At 36.7% G+C, this 20,779-nt stretch overlaps 2 protein-coding genes and 1 non-coding gene across 3 annotated transcripts; all 3 read left to right on the top strand.

Moving 5' to 3' along the window:
* Positions 1–335: 335 nt before the first annotated feature.
* On the top strand, positions 336–2,692 carry LOC131661755 (polygalacturonase 1 beta-like protein 3). Its single transcript, XM_058931366.1, has 2 exons — positions 336–486; positions 578–2,692. The coding sequence occupies exons 1-2, from the start codon at positions 439–441 to the stop codon at positions 2,435–2,437; spliced, it is 1,908 nt and encodes a 635-aa protein (XP_058787349.1). The 5' UTR covers positions 336–438; the 3' UTR covers positions 2,438–2,692.
* A 6,137-nt stretch (positions 2,693–8,829) lies between these two features.
* LOC131661754 (serine/threonine-protein kinase STY13-like) lies at positions 8,830–10,873 on the top strand. Its single transcript, XM_058931365.1, has 6 exons — positions 8,830–9,415; positions 9,527–9,648; positions 9,776–9,972; positions 10,066–10,240; positions 10,328–10,462; positions 10,543–10,873. Exons 1-6 carry the CDS (start codon positions 9,148–9,150, stop codon positions 10,747–10,749), a joined length of 1,104 nt encoding a protein of 367 aa, XP_058787348.1. The 5' UTR covers positions 8,830–9,147; the 3' UTR covers positions 10,750–10,873.
* TRNAT-AGU (transfer RNA threonine (anticodon AGU)) lies at positions 8,838–8,911 on the top strand. Its single transcript has one exon. It is a non-coding gene; the product is annotated as a tRNA-Thr (tRNA).
* Positions 10,874–20,779: the final 9,906 nt, after the last annotated feature.

Below are 20,779 nucleotides of genomic sequence, written 5' to 3'. Positions count from 1 at the left end.
ATTTGATTATCATTATTATAAACTCGATGAGGTTAACTTTATTAGAAGCATTTGTTGACCACTAATCAATGTCTAACTAGCTAGCACCACCCCCATATTCACCTCATTTTTTCTTAACAAAACCGAGGCAACTGTCCTGCCACATTTCACTCTCTAATGAGCACCATGTTGAGTATTTTTTAAGTGCATCAGTATTATCACACCAAACATACCCATACTTACATATATAATGCACAAAAAGTAAAAAGAATAAAGAAAAAACATAAAGAAAAGGAAGGTTCTTACTTTAGTTTCCTACTCATGGATGCAATGCTTTTGCAGAGAAAAGTAAACTATATGTTTGGGGAGACCATAAATTTATTGTCCCCCAAATGTCCTATATATGTGCTTTTTCTTATATATCATTCTCACACCCACTACTAACTCACCATCACAAAAATGAAAATTCACTTCATCTTCTTGCTCTTCTCACTCTCTTTTTTCCATGTAAGAAACAAATGCATAATAGTCGTATAGTATATTTACTTGTTATTTTCTTATATGTAAATTATGTCTTACTAATTTTGTATGAATGCAGGGTTCTGTAGTAACCATTGGCAACGAAGGAATCACTGAAACACAAGAATATTCTTTCAAACAAAAGACAAACCCTTTCAGTCCCAAAGCCTCACTCATTCGTTACTGGAACACAAAAATCTCTAACAAACTTCCAAATCCAATCCCTAATTTCTTTCTCTCTAAAGCTTCCCCTCTCACACCACAACACTACGCCAATTTAGTAAATCTACTCAAACAAGAGCCCTTATCTGCAAATTTCCATAATTCCCTCTGCTCCACACCATACTTATTCTGCTCCTTCGACCACCCAAGCCAATATTACCAATCCAAAAAATCCACCACCAAGAATGATGCCAACTTCGCACTCTACTCAAACAAAAAATTCGCAACTTATGGTTCGTCTCGACTCGGTGGAGTCGACTCGTTCAAAAACTATTCAAACGGGTTAAACACAAACAACGATTCGTTCAAAAAATACAGCACAACCTCAACTCGCCATAGCGGACAATTCAACAGCTACGCAGAAAACGGCAATGTAGCTAACACAAACTTCACCAGCTACAGTTCCGGTTCATCTTCCGGCACCGGCGAATTCAAAAGCTACGATAAACTCGTCAATGATCCAAACCTAGGTTTCACCACCTACGACTCCTCTGCTAGCAACCACAAACTCTCCTTCGCAAGCTACGGCAACGAAACAAATTCCGGATCAGAATCATTCAACAGCTACGGCAAACGCGTCCGCAGCGGCAACAGCGATTTCACCAATTACGCTGTGAGTTCCAACATTCTTCAATCATCTTTCACCGGTTACGGTGAACTCGGAACTGGATCCGCCAATGATTCTTTCACATCGTACAGTTTCAACGGTAATAATCCCCGGAGCACTTTCAAAACCTACGGCGCCGGTTCTATTTCAGGCTCCGATACATTCGTCAGTTACCGGAATCGCGCCAACGTCGGCGATGATTCATTTCAAAGCTACGGTTCAAAATCTAAATCCGGCGCCGCCTCATTCACGAACTACGGGCAATCGTTTAACGAAGGAAACGACACTTTCACTGAATATGGAAAAGGTGCCACTGGTAAAACCGCGATTGGATTCAAAATTTACGGATTGGGACGCGCGTTCAAAGGCTACAACAAAAACGGCGTGTCGTTTTCTAGCTACAACAATTTCACTACATCCAGTGGCAAAACCGTGAATAAGTTCGTTGAGAGGGGTAAATTTTTCAGAGAGTCAATGTTGAAAGAAGGAAATGTAATGGTCATGCCAGATATTAGAGATAAAATGCCTGAAAGGTCGTTTTTACCCCTATCTATTTCTTCGAAATTACCATTTTCATCCTTGATGTTGGAGGATATAAAGAAAACCTTCCACGCGCGGGAGGGTTCAGCGACAGCGCGCGTGATTAAAAACGCGCTTGGAGAGTGCGAGAGGGCTCCTAGCGTGGGTGAGACAAAACGGTGCGTTGGATCCGCTGAGGCTATGGTTGATTTTGCGGTTTCTGTATTGGGTCCCAATGTGGTTGTGAAAACAACTGAGAATGTGAATGGGTCAAAAAACAGTGTGATGATTGGAAAAGTCTACGGAATCAACGGTGGAAAAGTGACTAAATCGGTTTCATGTCATCAAACTCTGTACCCTTACTTATTGTATTATTGTCACTCTGTCCCCAAAGTGAGAGTTTATGAAGCTGAAATTCTTGACTTGGAAACTAAGTTAAAGATTAATCATGGTGTTGCCATCTGTCATATTGACACGTCATCATGGGGCCCAGAGCATGGTGCTTTCATAGCTTTGGGGTCGGAACCTGGAAAAATTGAGGTTTGCCATTGGATTTTCGAGAATGATATGACGTGGACCATTGCTAGTTGAAGAAGGAAATATTTTCTTCGGTTTTTTCAGTTAGTATAAGAATACAAGGATTTCATAGTATCATGTGTAACCACGATGTTGTTGTTGTTTTTTTGTTTTGTTTTTGGAATTCTTATGATTCTACCTTGTGTCGTGTTCTAGAGTGGTTTGAATCTCAGACTAGGCGTGACTCAATGATATAGCTTATGGCTTTAAAATATTATTATTTTAAATTTCTTTTGCATTTGTGTGAAATTGAATATTCTCATTTTGGTTACTCCCTTTTTTAATTTAAATTTAATAATTTGAAAAGAAGAGAATCTAGCATGGGAATCTTGAATGAAGCTAGTAGAATGTTGTTAGAGAGGTTACCCAATAGAGGCAAGACATAGTGGGATAGCGTTAGAGAACAGAGAAGAATATCATGGGTTTCTGTGATGTGATGGAATGGTGGTGATTGTGATTGTTACTGCACGCTTTGGTGAGGGAGAAGGTGATGAAGTGTGGAGCATGTGCTAGGTGGAGTGATTGTAAAGTGAGAGCATAAACTGCATGCAAATTGCAAACGTTGCAGCAGCTTTAATTGCAACCGAAGAAATAGCTCGAAGCCATGATCCACATGGTTTATGATATGTTTGTTAGTGGGGTATATAGACTGTAGGCTACTCTACACTTGGTGGTATGAGTATGACAGAAGCATGGCTAAATGAGGCAAATAAAAGAACCATCACTTATTGAAAGCCTCTTTAACCCTTTTTTACACTTTAGTATGATAGCTCCTTGGGTTATTTTAAGAAAAAATAAATTAAGATTACATAAGTTTTTGGTTCTTGTTATACAAAAAATTTATGGGTGATTGTTGTGAGAGTACAATAGTAGTTGAAATTCTCAATAGAGAATTCTTAATATTTTTTCTATTATATGAGAGTTTTTAATCCATTTGCATGTGCATTAAGATTGGATTATCTGAAAGAGAGTTATCATTTGAGATTGTAGTGCTTCATTTGCATCTTAGGTGAACTATGGTCAGTGTCTACATCTTTGGAAAATGGAATCTCCAAACGAGACATGTTAACAGATACATTGGAAGTGCATTATTCTAAAGATAATGGAGAAGATATGAAGAAAAAAATAAGAAATATATTATCATGTAAAATCTGCCTTTGCATCTAGTACTCCTCCAGTCCTCCTATATGTATACTGGCTTCTAGTTACTAACTAGAAGTAGAGTTAGTTGTAACAAACTTAAACTAAGTGCCATTATAGGATCTATAATAATAAACAACTTAAAATTTTAAATACATTGAAGATTATAATGTATGTATTTTATCAGTCATCATCAGGACTATCATTCAGGAAGGCATTAAGGCTTTGACAATTTCTAAATCTATTTGCTGATGCTTCTAGTTTTACGTAGGACAACTCATTTATTGATAACTAAATAGGTAAATATCACGTACTTTATATTTATTAACTTCAAGACAATTGTAACATGTTTCAATCAATTTGTATACAAATAAAAGTTGGTAGTTGAAATTAATAGATTCATTTTTGTTGAATTCAACATAAGAGGTAGTTTTGTACAATTAATTCTATAACAACACCAATCGTGATAATGCTTGTATTCAATTATCAATAACTAGTTCAAAAACATACTTGGCTTGATTTGCACTTGCAATTAAAAAAAACATAAACCTTCTTAAACATACTTATCCATCATGTTAGATTCGTAATCAGATCAGACATTTAACCTGACTCTGCAAAGCACCGTCGAAGATGCAATATATAGATGAAGACATTTAAGCCTTAATATACATGTGATGAAGTTTTTGAAAACAAGAGTACAAGATCAGGTTGGTTGCAAAAATGATTGTTGACAAACTGAATATACATTTCTCCACTAAAAATTATTTTTAATTTTTTTTCAAAACTAAAGTTAGAGAAAGTGTACATTGAGAGATATATACATCTTCAGTGTGTCGTTCTCAGTTACACCTAGCTCGTTTCTATGCAAGTGTTTTTTTTAGACTAATGACAAACATCAGAAATTATTAAGTCATCAGAAAGGGAATTTCTTTTTAAACCCCTTAATTTTCTTAGGGGTCTATAGCGAATTTCCAGTTTTACTCCTTGAATTCAGAGATGTATCTCCAAACGCACCACATTTTATTTTTAAGGTTGTTTTCGGAGATGCATTTCTGAATTTACCCATTGGTAGGTTTCAGAAGTACATATCCTAAATAATGATTTCTAGAAACAAAACCTAAAAACCAGAGAAGCTTAACATAAATTTAACATAGATAGTCCAAATTACATAGATATTGAAACAAAAATTTAACCTTACATGTTGTTATAAACGAGTAATTAAGGACGTTGCAACATTTTAATAACATCTTCTTCTAATCTCTGAATCTTTGCATCCACTTCAATCAAACCCTTAGTCATATCAGCTATAAAGCTTGCAAATTGTTGAGCTTTTAGAGCCTTCTTGGTTTCATAAGAGACATCAAACTCTAACATCTTGACGAAACACTTTGTAAATCTTCTGGCTATATCTGGTCAATGGAAGATTTATTTCAGTAGAAGGTTCATCCAGACAATTAAGGTGTGGGCCAAAAAGTAAGGTCATACTTTCGTTGATGTTGTCACTAACGCAAAGGTCGCCTTATCTATATTTTAACATCGTTTTTCTGTTCATACCAAGGCCTTTGAGATGAAATAAATTGGGCTTTGTTGGTCGTTCTATTCCCTAACAAGGACGTCACTAACTGCCTCTTCAAAGACAGCTAAGTAGAGGAACATAGGTTCTCCTGTCATGGCCAGTGATAGGTCGAGTGGAATGGACATGGCTAGTTTTAACGAGGTGAACACTTACTGGAACTCGAGTGTGCATTTGGACCAGACTTCTTTCTTCAATAACTTGTCAAAAGGGAGGGCATGTTGCACCGACTTCGAAACTAATGTTGTGTAGTTTCATCACTTATTTCCTTGTGGCGAGTGCATTCATTTGCATAATTGCTTCACATTTGTCTGGGTTGATCCAATCCCTCTCTCTGTCAGATAAAAGCCCAAGAACTTTCTTGCTCTCACGCCGAAGGTGCATTTCTTTGGATTCAGCCTCATATTGTATTGTTGGACTCTTCAGAAGACTCGAGAAATATGTTGGTCGTACAAATCTTCTTAACATTAAACGTTCATGGAAAGGAGACTATACGCTTCAGTCCATCATTGGGAAGGAAGATTGACCACTTCACTCTCAATATTATATTAACGAAAAGACGCAGACGCCCATATCCGTCGTCTTAAAATTTTTGGTTGAAGTTCAACCATCATTTTCTTGTAAAAGGGGGTTTGTGAGCCTTTCCTACTAAAATCTATCAAAGCCTTGTTTTTTCAAACCACACAATTCACCCCCTATGGTGTGTGAATTATCAAGTTCAACATTTAGGGCATGTCTTGTTTAGGTCGATGTAGTCAATACAAATTCTCCACTTCCCAGAGGATTTCTTGACCAACAACATATTGGAAAACCACTCGGTATACTTTAACTCAAATATGAAATTTGCATTTAACAGCCTTTGGACGGTTTTTGTTGTTGCTTCCCCCTTCTTAGTAGTTTGTTGCCTTCGCCTTTGCGATATGTACCGAGCGTTGGCATTTATGTTCAACTAGTGGCATGTCACGCTAGGATCTATCCCTAAAATCTCATGAGGAGAATTGGAAAAGAGGTCGACATTAGCTTTCAAATAGTGTACCAATCTTTCTTTGACTCCAGTAGGTAGGCCGACTCCTATCCTTACATATCTCAAAGGGTTGTTGTCTAAATGAATGGTCCCAAAGTCTCCATATGGGACCACACTTAGATTTTTATCTTTGATCCTGATCGATGGCACTAACTCGTCATCCAATGGATGCCATTCATTGTGGGCGTCGAAGTCAGTTATGCTCGCTCCACGACTTTCCTCTCCGACCTCTTTCCCAAGAGTTGCAACAAATATAGACTTCTATATTATCACTTCTTACATCCAACGAGTTTCAAGAAGGCCAACTTTAATCACAAATGGTCTAGCAGAGTCATCGTGATACTTCAACTTAAAGTGCACAGGAGACTCTACGACGTCTAAGGTTTCTAGGAATGACCGAATAATCACATGAAACCATAAAAGAACAAATAATCACCACTCTTCTCTCACTCCCTTCCCCCAATGTGACCGGTAGGTAAATCTGTACGCATGGACAAGTAGAAAAGTAAGAATGATAAACTCCACATGAATGGTATGAATAGGGCTTTATGGACTTTTTTAGCCTAAGAGCAATCCAGAACAATAATCAAACATACAAGTAAAAAAAACCGTAAAAATTTAGTTATTCCCTGGGAGTAATTTGAGTTTTACTCTTTTTATCTCTCCATGACTTATACGATGGAAGAAAATTTTCTATTGCATACATAGGGCCAAACCTCTATAGTTTAACCCATGACTTTTAAAGAAAGATTAAAATTGATTAGTCTAAAAGACAATTGTTCAAAATTTTGAGAAGACTATAAGGGAAAGAATGTTAATAAAACATAGAGAGGCAGGATAAAGTTTTTTTTTTGGGATTAGTAAATTAAGTCATTGGCTATATACTAAGATAAAATGTCTCATAAATGAGAAAATTAGATGTAAAAATAATTCGCCGTGAACTAATACAAAAATAACTGTTTATTATGACTTAAATTTTAAAAACAATATGACAAAACATACGTTTTAGAGAAAATGAGTGATGCGCTGACATGTAAAATAATTTTACACTATTAATCAATCACAACTATGTATCTAATTATATCATTTTTTATTTTAATTTTTTTAATGACATGGCAGACTGCTTGTTTTCTATTGGATGACAGTGTAAAACTATTTTTTCTGCCTCCAAATTTATTCCTTATCCCAAATCCCCATCACATGAGAATATTTTTTTCCCATCCTCATCCTCACAGATTCCCATGGAGATCCACGAAAATCAAATTTTTAAAAAATTTATACACTTTTTTAATCAAAACTATGACACTAGTATTTTTGTTTTTTTTTTTTATATAAAACACACATATATTTTACATATTTCTTTTTTAAAAAATAAAAAATACATCTTACATCAATAACAAATAAAAAACAAAAGCACTTGTTGCTAATATTTTTTATGTAAAAAAGTAATAAGTATTAACAGAACTTGTTGATATCATGTTTCCGCTAATTTACTACCACAGTACTGTTGTCGTCCACCACAAGTGGTTGATTATGTTTGAGTATTGCAAATCTATAACTATTAATTTATTAATTGAATGAAAAAATGTTACTAATGGAAGTAAAATGAATTATAAGAGTAATTACCATAATCACAATGAACAAAGGAGAGTGGTTGTTATGATGATGAGAACATAGGAGAGGATGAATGGAGGAGACAGAGATAATTGAGAAAAGAAAAGGAGAAGACGTTGTGTATATATAATATATTGGGTGCACTTTTCTAAAATTGAATATTTGGGTAGTGAAACATTACATTATACAATAAAACATACAAATAAAATGATCCCCGAATGATTCTTCATTTTCTAATACATCAATATAACATATGTGAAATTATATATATATATATATATATATATATATATATATATATATATATATATATATATATATATATATATATATATATATATACTGAGAAAAAGGGATATACACTGACAGTGTAAAATATTTTTACACTGTCAACCAATCACAACCATGTATCTAAGTAAAACATAATTTTAATTAAAAAAATTAATATGACATGGCAAGTGTAAGGATTTTGATTGGATGTATGTGTAAAATTTATTTACACTGTCAGTGCACTACCTTTAAACTCTTATATAATATATAAAATATAAAAGTTAAATAATATGTTCGAAGTCGGAGAATATACAGGGCGGAGGGTACTTTCTCAATTTCTGTCCTAAAGTGTTATCGAAAAACTTTTTCCTCCATTCCCCCGTCCCAGCGGGGAAGAAATAAACTCTACATTTTATGACTCATGTTTTACAATAATTTATATAAACTAATTTATTACAATTAAAAAAATACCTTACTATTTATATGAAAAACAAATATTAAGATTAGTCTCTAAATCCGAACTAAAAATAAACAGTTTTAAAATAAATGAAAAACAAATATATTATTTTAAACTCTTCATTGTGTATGAAATTGTTCAATTTACCCCTAAAAATTTCCAGAAGACAAACTAAGAAATTCAACATTTTAGCATGAGGTAGCATAGCACCACAACAAATTGAAGATGAACAAAACCTCTATGGTCCTTGAAGAAGAAGAAGACGCACAAGTTTTGGCCGCATCCTTCATAACAATAAAGTATGGATTTTTAAGCATTCAAGAATAGAGTCAACAGAGCTCTCATAGCTCAGTTGGTTAGAGCACCCGTTTAGTAAGCGGGAGGTCTTGAGTTCAACTCTCAATGAGAGCACATTTTTTTGTTTCTTTCTGAATTTTATTCACAAAACAATGCATGTGTGTTCACGTACAACTCCATGTGCCGACATAGATTATTAGAGGGGGGCCGTGGCGGTGTTCCGGCATGATGGAAAACGACACCTCAAACAGCCACCACCATACTCTCATTCTTACCGGTTTTAACGCTCCACCATTAATCATACTCACAAATACACACACAAGATAGAGTGTGGAAAGAGAGAGAAAAAAATGAATGAAAAGAATGATGGATTTATGAGAGCTGATCAAATTGATCTCAAGAACATAGATGAACAACTTGAGAGACACTTCAATAAAGCATTGCCTACAGCTCATAATGATGACTCAAACTCTGGAACTGATGATGGTGCTGTCTTCAACAAGAATCAAAGACAAGAGTGGGAAATTGATCCTTCTAACCTCATCATCAAGAGTGTTATAGCTCGTGGTACTTTCGGTACCGTTCATCGTGGTGTTTATGATGCTCAAGATGTTGCTGGTAACTTTAGGGATCAATTTCATCTCATACAAGTTAAAGTGCATGTTTATTTTCAAACATTTATTACTGTTCTTGCTATGATCAATTTGTGCTTATTGACTTGATGTGCAGTTAAAATGCTGGACTGGGGTGAAGAAGGGCACAGGACAGAAGCTGAAATTGCTGCACTCAGGTCTGCGTTCACGCATGAAGTCGTTGTTTGGCATAAACTCGATCACCCTAATGTCACAAAGGTACATTTTCTTTCTTCACCTTCAACTCTCTCTTGTTTAGATTATCAAGTGATAGTTTTGCTTTTAGGAAATGGTTATTCATCGGTCTATAATGGCGATTATAACAATTTTCTTTCTCTGTGTTTAGTTTATAGGGGCAACAATAGGGTCATCTGAATTGCAGCTACAAACTGAGAATGGTGTAATTAGCATGCCGAGCAATATCTGTTGCGTGGTTGTAGAGTATCTTCCAGGAGGTGCACTCAAATCTTTCTTAATAAAGAATAGGAGGAGGAAGTTAGCTTTCAAGATCGTCGTTCAACTAGCACTCGATATGGCTAGAGGGTATTTTTCTTTTTGTACTTGTCGAGAACAAAGACAGACTTGTAATATGTTTCGACTGCTGTTTAAATAGAATGAACTCACTTGGGTTTGCAGGCTGAATTATCTTCACTCTCAGAAGATTGTCCATAGAGATGTAAAGACAGAGAACATGCTGTTGGATAAGACACGAACTGTTAAAATTGCTGATTTCGGAGTTGCGCGTATTGAAGCATTGAATCCTAATGACATGACCGGGGAGACGGGAACACTTGGTTACATGGCTCCTGAGGTGTGTGGCCAGTTTTCTTAGAAAACTGAGTAATTAATTTACTTGTGACTAATTTGACAAATGGATGATGATGATGGTGGTTTACAGGTTTTAAATGGAAACCCTTATAACAGGAAATGTGATGTATATAGTTTTGGCATCTGTTTATGGGAAATATATTGTTGTGACATGCCATATCCTGACCTCAGTTTCTCAGAGATTACATCAGCCGTTGTTCGCCAGGTATATATATTCTTCTGATTTCGATTGTCTCTCATAATGAATCCATGGTATTAATATACTAGTTTTTATTGAACTTTCAGAATGTTAGACCTGAAATACCAAAATGCTGTCCAAGTTCTTTAGCAAATGTAATGAAGAGATGCTGGGATGCGAATCCTGATAAGCGACCTGAAATGGATGAGGTAGTTGCCATGTTGGAGGCTATTGACACATCCAAAGGTGGAGGTATGATCCCTTTTGATCAGCAACATGGTTGTCTCTGCTTCGGTAAGCGCCGAGGGCCTTGATCCATAGTAAAATAAACCATTAAGGAATCAATATGTGTATCTTTGGGGAGAACTATACTCGTTGGAACATGTCAGTTGAATTGTAAATCCATACCTCTTGTTTTCTAAGTTTCTTCTTGCTGAAGTAGCCTTGTAACTTGTAATGTAACTGTCAAAACTCAGAGATATTCTGATAAACTGTGTCTTCTCTCTTGGAGAATTCTCATATAAATACACTTTAAATTACAAGTTAAGGGGCTGACATCCCCCCTCAAATATCAGTTAGATATCTAAATATTAAGCCTACTGACATCCCCCCTCAAATTGATGCTGGTGAATCAACTAGCATTAATTTGCTAACTAAAAAATTGTGTCGCTGCCGTGCCAATGATTTAGTGAAGATGTCAGCTGTTTGAACAGCTGTGGAAACATGAGGTAGAGTGATGACTCTACGATCATAGGCTTCTCGGATAGAGTGACAATCAACCTCGATGTGCTTCGTTCGCTCGTGGTAAACTGGATTTGCTGCAATCTGTATTGCACTTGTGTTGTCAGCGTATAATGAAGTTGGTTGTGCTTGAGAGAATCCAAGTTCGGTAAGAAGACCGCGCAACCATATTATTTCAGAACAAGCAGCGGACATTGCACGGTATTCTGCTTCAGTGGATGACTTTGAAACAGAATCTTGCTTCTTACACTTCCAAGAAATAGGAGCGTTTCCTAGAAACATACACCAACCGGTAGTAGACTTTCTAGTGTCTGGGCACCCTGCCCAATCAGCGTCACTATATGCTTGAAGTTGGAGTGTCGAATCAATAGGAAAAAATAAACCACGTTTTGAGGTTCCAAGGAGGTATCTAATGATTCGATGCACTGCTGCAAGATGGAAGTGTCGCGGTGCTTGCATGAACCTACTAACAGTATGCACAGCAAAAGAAATATCTGGACGGGTGATAGTTGCATAGATAAGACTACCAACCAGCTTTCGATAAAGAGTTGGATCATTAAGAAGGTCACCTTCATCTCGTCGATATTTAACATTAACTTCCATGGGGGTGTCAACCGGGTTTGCGCTTGTGAGTTCAGCAAGGTGGACTAGATCTTTAATATACTTTTGTTGATTTAAAAAAATCCCTTCAGGTTGATAATGCAACTCTAAACCTAAGAAGCAAGTAAGACGACCCAATTCCTTCATGTGAAAAGATGAATGCAACATGTGCTTGATTTTAGAGATACCATCTTGATCGGAGCCAGTTACCACAATATCATCCACATAAACCAGGAGCACCACAATGCCTTTAGGAGTCCTTTGTAGGAAAAGTGATGGATCATATTGGCTTTGAATGAATGAAAAACCAAGTAGAGTAGATCGGAACTTTTCAAACCATACTCTTGGTGCCTGTTTTAGACCATATAACGATCGTTTTAGTTTGCAAACAGTATTTAAAGAAGTGGGCATACCATTGGGAAGTTTGATGTAAACTTCTTCCTTAAGATCACCATGTAGAAATGCATTTTTCACATCCATTTGATGTAGTGGCCAAGATTTCGATGCTGCAAGAGCAAGAATAGTACGGACGCTAGTCATCTTGGCGACCGGAGCAAAAGTCTCGTCATAGTCTAACCCATATTCTTGCTTATTTCCAAGTACTACTAGACGAGCCTTGTAACGATCGATTGATCCATCTGAACGCAACTTTATAGAAAACACAAATTTACTGCCTAAAGGTTTAACTGCTGGAGGACATGGTACTGTATCCCATGTCTGATTTTCCTCCAAGGCTAGAAGCTCATTTTCAATAGCTGTCTGCCAACAACTATGTTCCATTGCCTGTTTATAAGAAGAAGGAATAGGAACACAAGATAAAGTTGCTGCCAAGGATAAAGGAGTAGAGAAACCATACTTTTCCGGGGGCTTACGAATGCGCGTACTGTGTCGTACGGGATCTGGTTCTGGCTCCTGTATTGGATCAGCAGTCAGGGAATTATCTTGAAGGGACCTGTCGGAGTCAGCTGGCTGATTTTGGGTGACAACACGTCGTCTTTGATAGGTCAAAAGGGGCTTAGAAGGTGGCAGACCTGCAGAAGAGTTAGAAAACAATGGGAGAACAGAAAATGTAGAAGGAGGATCATGATGTGTTGCAAAAAAATATTTTTTTTCAAGGAAGATGACATTTCTAGAGACCCGGATTCGACGAAGATTAGGATCATAGCATAGAAATCCTTTTTGATGAGATGAATATCCAAGAAAAGCACATTCAACAGATTGTGCCGTGAGTTTAGTACGTTCTTGTGGAGGAAGATGAACATAGTGTAGCGGTAAAAATGTGACTCGACGCGCTTTCGCGCGCTCGAAGTACAACAGAGTCGCCACCGAACTTTATTTATTCCAAGAAGGAAAGGGAAAATATCGATAAAACCCACGAATAAAAAGAGAAGGATAAGATGGTCATCGCAACCAAATTAGGGTTCGGGAGTCGGTTAAGCAAGGGGAAGGTATTAGCACCCCTCACCTCCATCGTACTCGATGGGACCCATTTAGTTAGTTTCATGTTTGAGCGTTAGTATAATGTTTGTGTTCTTTTGCTTATTGATCGAGAAAAGATAAAAGAAAAGGTTTTTAGGGTTTTTATTATTGTGAAGAAAAAGAAAAGATTTTTTATTATTATGAAGAAAAAGAAATGATTTTTTATTATTATGCTCGCCAAGACGTTTGTATCTTGTGCCTACGTATTCCCTAGTGCAATGGGAAAGTCAGAGCAATCGTAGTTCGGGCGAAGAACCACGAAAGTTTGTTAATTGATTTTAGCGAGAGGTACTCGATCGCTTTCAAATGGAGATACTACGCGCACATGGATATGATATCACTACAAGAATGGATGACTAAATCAAGATAAGACATGATTTTGGCCATCATCGCATTCGAGTGGAAGATGTTCGATCTTCACATGTGGAAGTATGTTCGTATTGAAAATTGATTAAGAGTCTCGTTTATGAAAAGATTTTTAAAAGCCATAAGGCAAAAAAGGTTGAATGAGATTGAAGTTATGTTTTAAAGGGACATTTAGCAAAGGACTGAGCATAGGTGTTCACCTAGCGCGTCTTTACCCAAGGTATTGAACAGGAGCGAGCCCCATTGTCACTTGTTGTCCTTGTTAATTAATTTGTTTTGATTCAAAAGATCAAGGTATTCAAGAGGTGTTCACCCCTTGTCACTTAATCTCTTGGTTTGATTAAAGTTTTTGATTCAAAAGATCAAGGTATTCAAAAGGTGTTCACCCCTTGTCACTTAACCTTTTGGTTTGATTAAAATGTTATGATTCAAAAGATCAAGGTATTCAAGAGGTGTTCACCCCTTGTCACAGGATCTTTCGATTTGATTAATGTGTTTTAGTTCAAAAGATCAAGGTATTCAAGAGGTGTTCACCCCTTGTCACAGGATCTTTCGGTTTGATTAATGTTTTTTTGGTTCAAAAGATCAAGGTATTCAAGAGGTGTTCACCCCTTGTCACTTAACCTTTTGGTTTGATTAAAGAAAGGTTCAAAAGATCAAGGTATTCAAGAGGTGTTCACCCCTTGTCACTTAATCTCTTGATTTTATTAATGTGTTTTGATTCAAAGGATCAAGGTATTCAAGAGGTGTGCACCCCTTGTCACTTGATCACTTTGTGTGATTAATGAAAGGTTAAAAAGTGTTAATCCAAAAGAATCGAGGTATTCAAGAGGTGTACACTTCTTGTCACTCGATCTTTCGATTTAAGAAAAAGGTTTTTGAAAAGAAGAAAACTCGATGTTGGATCGAGAAATTATTTGTAACCACTTGGCATTGAACCAAGATTTATTTATTCTTTTTTTGGATCGAGATTAATTTAATGTTTTTTGGTATTTTTAATTACACATGAGAAACTAAAATTCTAAGATAAAAACATATTTTTTACTTTTTATAATATATACATATTAGAAAATAAAGACAATTGATTAAACAAAATTAAAAATAGAAATAAATTGGGCTAAAATAAAAATGCAAAATAGGGAGTGCAAATAGTAGCTGGGCGCTGGCCCAAAGGAAACGGCCCATTATCATAAAAGAACACCCAGCACAAGGGGGTGTACACTGCAGTCTAAGGGTGATATTAAGGGAAAATCGGATTGGGCTGAGGAAAACGGGATTAGGTTCGGATTGCTTGAGCCCAGCTGTGAATTATGACAAAAAAAAACCTAAAGGACTAAAGCTAGCCGCCCAGCCTCATCTTCTTCTTTCCACGATCTCACTATCCCTCTGCAAAATCTCATGCTCTGCTCCTAAACTCAAACAACGACATGAACAAAATCTCGCCTCCTTGACCTCTCGGAAATACTCTCTCAGATTACGCTCAATACATTCTCTGCTCACTCAACAACCTCTCTCGATCTCTCTCAACCTTCGATTTTTAATACTCAGGGGTCTCTCTCAGATCTGTTCTGTTTCGATCTCGCAGCTCTCTCGGTTTCGAGTTCTCTCTTTGAAAAAAACACATAAAACAAACTCACCGATCTCTCAAACATTCAAACATTCACACGAAAACAACAAATACAAAGCAAAAGATTTATCATGGTTTAAGGTTCACACAGAAGGAAATCACAACAACTACATGTCAAGCATGGAATATTAGCACAAGCATAACAAATTTAAAGGATCCAAACCGAGATGAAGCTTTCAGATCAGAGTGATAAGTCTGCTCAGGTACAGTGCATTCTTCTCGTTTCTACTGCTTCTTCTGCTTTTGAATTTGATCGAGATTTTTGTCGAAGGCTGGTTTGGTGCTGTGTATGTTCAGTGAGCGGTTTGTAGGGTGCTTCAAGTTTGGAGTGGGTAAGGTTTGTGAGTATTCAGTGAGAGTGAAGTATATGACTTGTGTTTCGGCTGGTAGAGTTTGAAGGTGAGGTCGATGGAGGTTTTTGTTAGTATGTAGGTTCACTGAAAATGGAATGATGAAGGTTGCATATCGGTTTTCAATGAAACTTTGGAGGGAGATTTTTCTTTTATGAACAATTTTCTTATGCAGAGCTTTTTTTATCCTCCTCTTCTATTGAAGATGAATTGCCTGATTTATAGGAGAGGTGAAGTGAAATCGGGGGGAAAGTTTGGTGAGGATTTGAACATTTGTGTTAACTGAATTTGGTCCTTTCTTGCTGCAGGTTTGTCAATGGTTATTGTGGTGAAATTTTTGGATTATTGTAGCATGGTTTGAGCAGCCTTTTGCAGGGTTTTTGGACTGTGCTTTTTGGCATGGCATAGCAGGGATAGCAGTAAGGTGTTTGGCATGGCTTTGTACCGTTGTAGCAGCAAGAGTTTTTTTTGGAGTCTTTTGTAGAAAATGACATATCATCAAAAAGGCTAAAGTAAAACTATTAATAATAATAAAACTAATACTAAAAAAATAAATAAAATAAAAAAAGAGACAATAACATAAGAGTAAAACTAATAATAATAAAAAAAACTAATGATAATAAAAATAATAATAACAATAAAAAGAATTCTTATTACTAAAAAGAAATTATCTAGAAGAAAAATAATAATAATAAATAAAACCAATGACTAAAACATATTTTGATATATTTTTTGATTGAAGTGATGCAAAATACCTAAATCTAAATGGAACAAAGTAATGGATTTTAATCGACAATTTATTTTTGAAGTTGAAATTGGGAGGGTAAACAAAATCGAGGAATATGCAAGAATGCGACGATTTGAATGTAAACGAAATACAAACGCAATATGACAAGATGAATGAAATATGCAGGTCAAAAATTGGGGTGCGACAGATGCCCCTATTTAAGTTTCTTCTATCGAAGATGTGAAGAGACTTAAATACAAAGTACACAATTTTTGTTCTTCATATGCAAATGAAATGCAATGCGTGGACTCTTTTTGAATGCAATATGATATGAAACACTCTGAATTCTGTGGGGAATAAGACTTGGGACAAGCAATCACACCAAAGATATTCAGAAGGAAAGATAGTCAACGAAGGTAATCAGGGTAAAGCCTGTTTGAACTTCGGGAGGAGAGCATCTGAGATGTTCAAGATAAAACATGAGCGAGGTTGTATTATATGATAATCAAGGTAAAACATGATCGAGGAATATTAAAGACAATCAAGGTAAAACATGAATGTAGAATATCGAAGGACAATCAAGGTAAAACATGATCGAAGAACACCGAAGGACAATCAAGGTAAAACATGATCGAAGAACACCGAAGGACAATCAAGGTAAAACATGATCGGACTTTTGAGAAGGAAATATTAGAGACATTCAAGATAAAGCATGGATGAGACAACATTGAAGGACATCAAGATAAAACATGAATGAAGAACAACCAAGATAAAACATGACTAAAGAACAACCAAGATAAAACATGACTGAGGAACATCAAGATAAAACATGACTGGAGAACAACCAAGATAAAACATGACTGAAGAGCATCAAGATAAAAATATCAAGATAAAACATGACTGAAGACAACCAAGATAAAACATGACTGACAATCACCAAGATAAAACATGATTGAAGCAACAAAGACAATCAAGGTAAAACATGATTAGACCTTGAATAGAAAAATATCAGAGGCATTCAAGATAAAACATGGACGAACGACATCGAAGGTCAAACAAGGTAAAACATGATTGGACTTTGAGAAGAAAGTATATGGGACACTCAAGGTAAAACATGAATGAAGAGAAGATTGATAAATGTCAAACAAGTTGGATTTAAACCATAAGGTAAGATGTTACAAACAACAATACTTGAGAAAATGCACATGAGTATGCATGATATATGAAATTTTCCATGCATGATGTATGAATGATGAATGCAATGCAATTGGTTATGATAATTGAGGTAGACTCTTTTGTGAGGATGGATTGGAATTCTGATTCCTCAACACAAGAACATTGCCAACTCTGTTATGTCACATTGATGATCCTCTTGAGAAGGACTGATAAATTGCTTGGGGATTGCTGAAGAAGAATGCCCCTGACTGACTGGTTGTTATCTGATCGTTGCTTCAGTTCTTGAAATGAATGTTGGGAACACTTGCCCCCAATATAACTTTTGAATAACAGGATCTTGAAGTAACTTGCCCCTGATAGGATCACTAATCAAGTTTCTCGACTGTTTGAACTTCCTTGAAGATGAGTACTTACAAATAAAATGTTCATTCAAAATGGTAATTTTAATGCAATGCTCAAAGCATATTTTGAAATCAAAGTCATTATTGGAATGATGCTATTGATGTATAGAAAGTGAATCAAAGGTCCAAACACAGTTGTCTAGACATTCAAATTGATGGATAAAGCAAAAGGTATGGTAAAACAAACGATTTGCAAAGATCTTTAGGAGTCAGGTTAACGCAACCTTGTTGTAATATGCTTTCAAAATAAACCTTGCTTCAATTAGGTCTTTTGAAGGTTGTAACGTGGCTTGGTTCACGGTTTCAGAAACAAAGGATATAGGCTCAAAGTATATTTGTACCCACCCCATTCTTCGTGATGAACTTCAATCCTACGTTCAGTTAACTCAAACTATACATTCAGGTTCCAAAAGGCTTTTGGGATTGCACCTATGATAATGATGATGGTTTAAGGACCAAGGGAATCTTTGAGATGGCAGTCACTTCTTCCATTTGATAGTCACACCATTTTATGGTTGTTCCAGGAATTTATTGACTTCTCTTTTTTATATCCCTACTTTTGCCTAAACTGTTTCATTTGAGATTATAGTCAGCGGGATGCCCCAATTTTGCCTAAGTCTCCTTCGTAGGTTTTGACTTAGCGGGCTTTTTTTTTGAAATATTTTTTTGTATTTGGAAAGATAATGACTGCCTTGATAATGGTTAATAATAACCATCTTGGTCATTTTTTATCGAAACCCTTATTGAAAGGTGTACTTAATGATTATCTTGAATTTGAATGCACAGGTAAATTAACTGAGACCTACCCTACCCCAGGTTAAAATTGCGGGTTTTTCGTTTTAAAAAAGAAACTCCAACTTCGAAGGCTCAAAGGGGTTGACAAGGGATTAACTTCCTTATTTCTCCAGTGTTTGGGGATTGAAACAATGCCTGTACATCATCAGCAAAGTTTTATTTAAAAGCATACAATTCAACAATTTGGGTATTTGTTCTCATCATCCTCCCTCCAATCTTTGCATAAACACAAATTTGATAAAGAAAGTGGACAAGATATATTTTTTGTTTTTTTTTTTTTTTTTTTTTTTTTTTTTTTTAAGATAAAACATAAAAAAGCACACAATGGATTGAACAAAAATACGCAATGCTCATTTCATTAAAATTAAACACTCAGGAACAAATAAAGTTTAAATGCAGTACACGAGATGAAACAAGGAAATTGCAAACAGAAAGAAACAAGGCCTAGTGACTAATCAGTGACAAGGAGGAGCTATCCTGTCTGAAACACTTGGCTTTAGGAAACAACTTGTCATTCTCAACTTCAGCCACTCTTGTCATGCTCGGGCAACGGATTCTTGACAACATTAGGATTGATATCCTTGAAAGTGAGCATCTTCGTTCTAACCAACTCTTGAACTCTTTCTTTCAGAGGGAAACATCTTTCCAAATCATGGCCTGCCGCGCCTTGATGAAAAGGGCAATGAAGATCAGATCTGAAACCTTCAGGGAGAGGATTCCGAGGCGGAGGCATAGATCTTGTTGTAATCAACCCTTTGTGGACCAAAGCTGGATACAACTCAGTATAAGTCATTGGAATAGGATCGAAATCAATCCTATTACGAGTCTGATTCGGGTTAGCAGCCTGAGGTCGAGCAGCTTGAACTTGCGGAACCTTAGTCACAGGAGCAACAGTAACTACAATTGGTTGATCATAGTTGTTAGTCCTTTGACGAGGTCTTCTTCCTTCATCACTCACAGCATTTGTTTCTCCTTCCTTTTTCTTAAAGAACTTTCCAAAAGATTTTCTTGCCCCATTGGAGGATTCAGCAGCATTGGCAACCTTGCCTTTCTTGATTCCTTCCTCTAGCCTTTGACCAATGGTCACCAAATCAGTAAAGTTGGAGGAAACGCTTCCAATCATCTTCTCCCAATAGATAGGTGAGAGAGTATCCATAAACATTCCAGTTAATTCTTTTTCAGCCAGAGGAGGTTCCACTTGAGAAGCTAGCTCTCTCCAGCGTTGAGCATACTCCTTGAACGATTCTCTTTCCTTTTGAGACATGTTTTGAAGTTGACGGCGATCAGGAGCCATGTCCAGATTATACTTGTATTGCTTCATGAAAGCATCAGTCAGATCTTGGAAGCAATGGATGCGACTCTTCTCCAGTCCCATATACCACTTCAGGGAAGCGCCAGTCAGACTATCTTGAAAGCAGTGAATTAGCAGTTTGTCGTTATTGGTATAGGCAGCCATCTTGCGGTAGTACATGGTCAAATGACTTCTTGGACAAGTGTACCCTTTGTACTTTTCAAACTCAGGAGTTTTGAACTTGGCAGGTATGACCAGGTCGGAAACCAAACACATGTTCTCAGCAGCAACCCCAAAGTAATCAGCGCCTTCCATAGCTCTTAGTCTTTTCTCCAAGACTTGATATTGTTCTTTGACTTCATCAATATCACCAGCTTGGTACTCGAAGAGAGGATTTTCATAAGTGGTTTGGCCAGCAGCGTGCACAATTGGCTGAGACTCAGTCATGATCGGAGCTTGGAATATTGGTCGTGAAGGTTGACCCAACATAGTAGTAGTAGCGTGAGGCGGAGAATAATCTGGAGGTAAACCAAACTCGGGCCAAGTAGTGGCTGGCCTTTGAACAAGAATAGGGTCTTCAACATTGTTGGCGACCTCTTGAATAGCAGTCCTTTGAGGTGGCTCTCCTCTAGCAATCAGAACTTGCAACATCTCGGTGAGCTTAGTCATTCCTGACTTCAAATCTTCAATCTCCATTCTAACTTCAAGATTGTGTTGCTCTTGGTCCGCCATTCTTCGTTTGACGTTGGCTCTAGTCTCGTACTCGTGTGGAGGAACCAGTTTGACAGTTG

This window comes from Vicia villosa, linkage group LG3, assembly GCF_029867415.1.
Source record: "Vicia villosa cultivar HV-30 ecotype Madison, WI linkage group LG3, Vvil1.0, whole genome shotgun sequence".
NCBI lineage: Eukaryota > Viridiplantae > Streptophyta > Magnoliopsida > Fabales > Fabaceae > Vicia > Vicia villosa.
The sequence above is the reverse complement of the archived record's forward strand: the minus strand, read 5'-3'. Positions and strand labels throughout refer to the sequence as shown.

Excerpts from the sequence above, each read along its gene's own strand:
- LOC131661754 (XM_058931365.1), top strand. The coding sequence starts at position 9,148 with ATGAATGAAAAGAATGATGGATTTATGAGAGCTGATCAAATTGATCTC. Across the intron at positions 9,416-9,526 it reads TGATGCTCAAGATGTTGCTG|TTAAAATGCTGGACTGGGGT; the intron begins GTAACTTTAGGG and ends CTTGATGTGCAG. Across the intron at positions 9,973-10,065 it reads GCACTCGATATGGCTAGAGG|GCTGAATTATCTTCACTCTC; the intron begins GTATTTTTCTTT and ends TTGGGTTTGCAG.
- LOC131661755 (XM_058931366.1), top strand. The coding sequence starts at position 439 with ATGAAAATTCACTTCATCTTCTTGCTCTTCTCACTCTCTTTTTTCCAT. Across the intron at positions 487-577 it reads TCTCACTCTCTTTTTTCCAT|GGTTCTGTAGTAACCATTGG; the intron begins GTAAGAAACAAA and ends GTATGAATGCAG.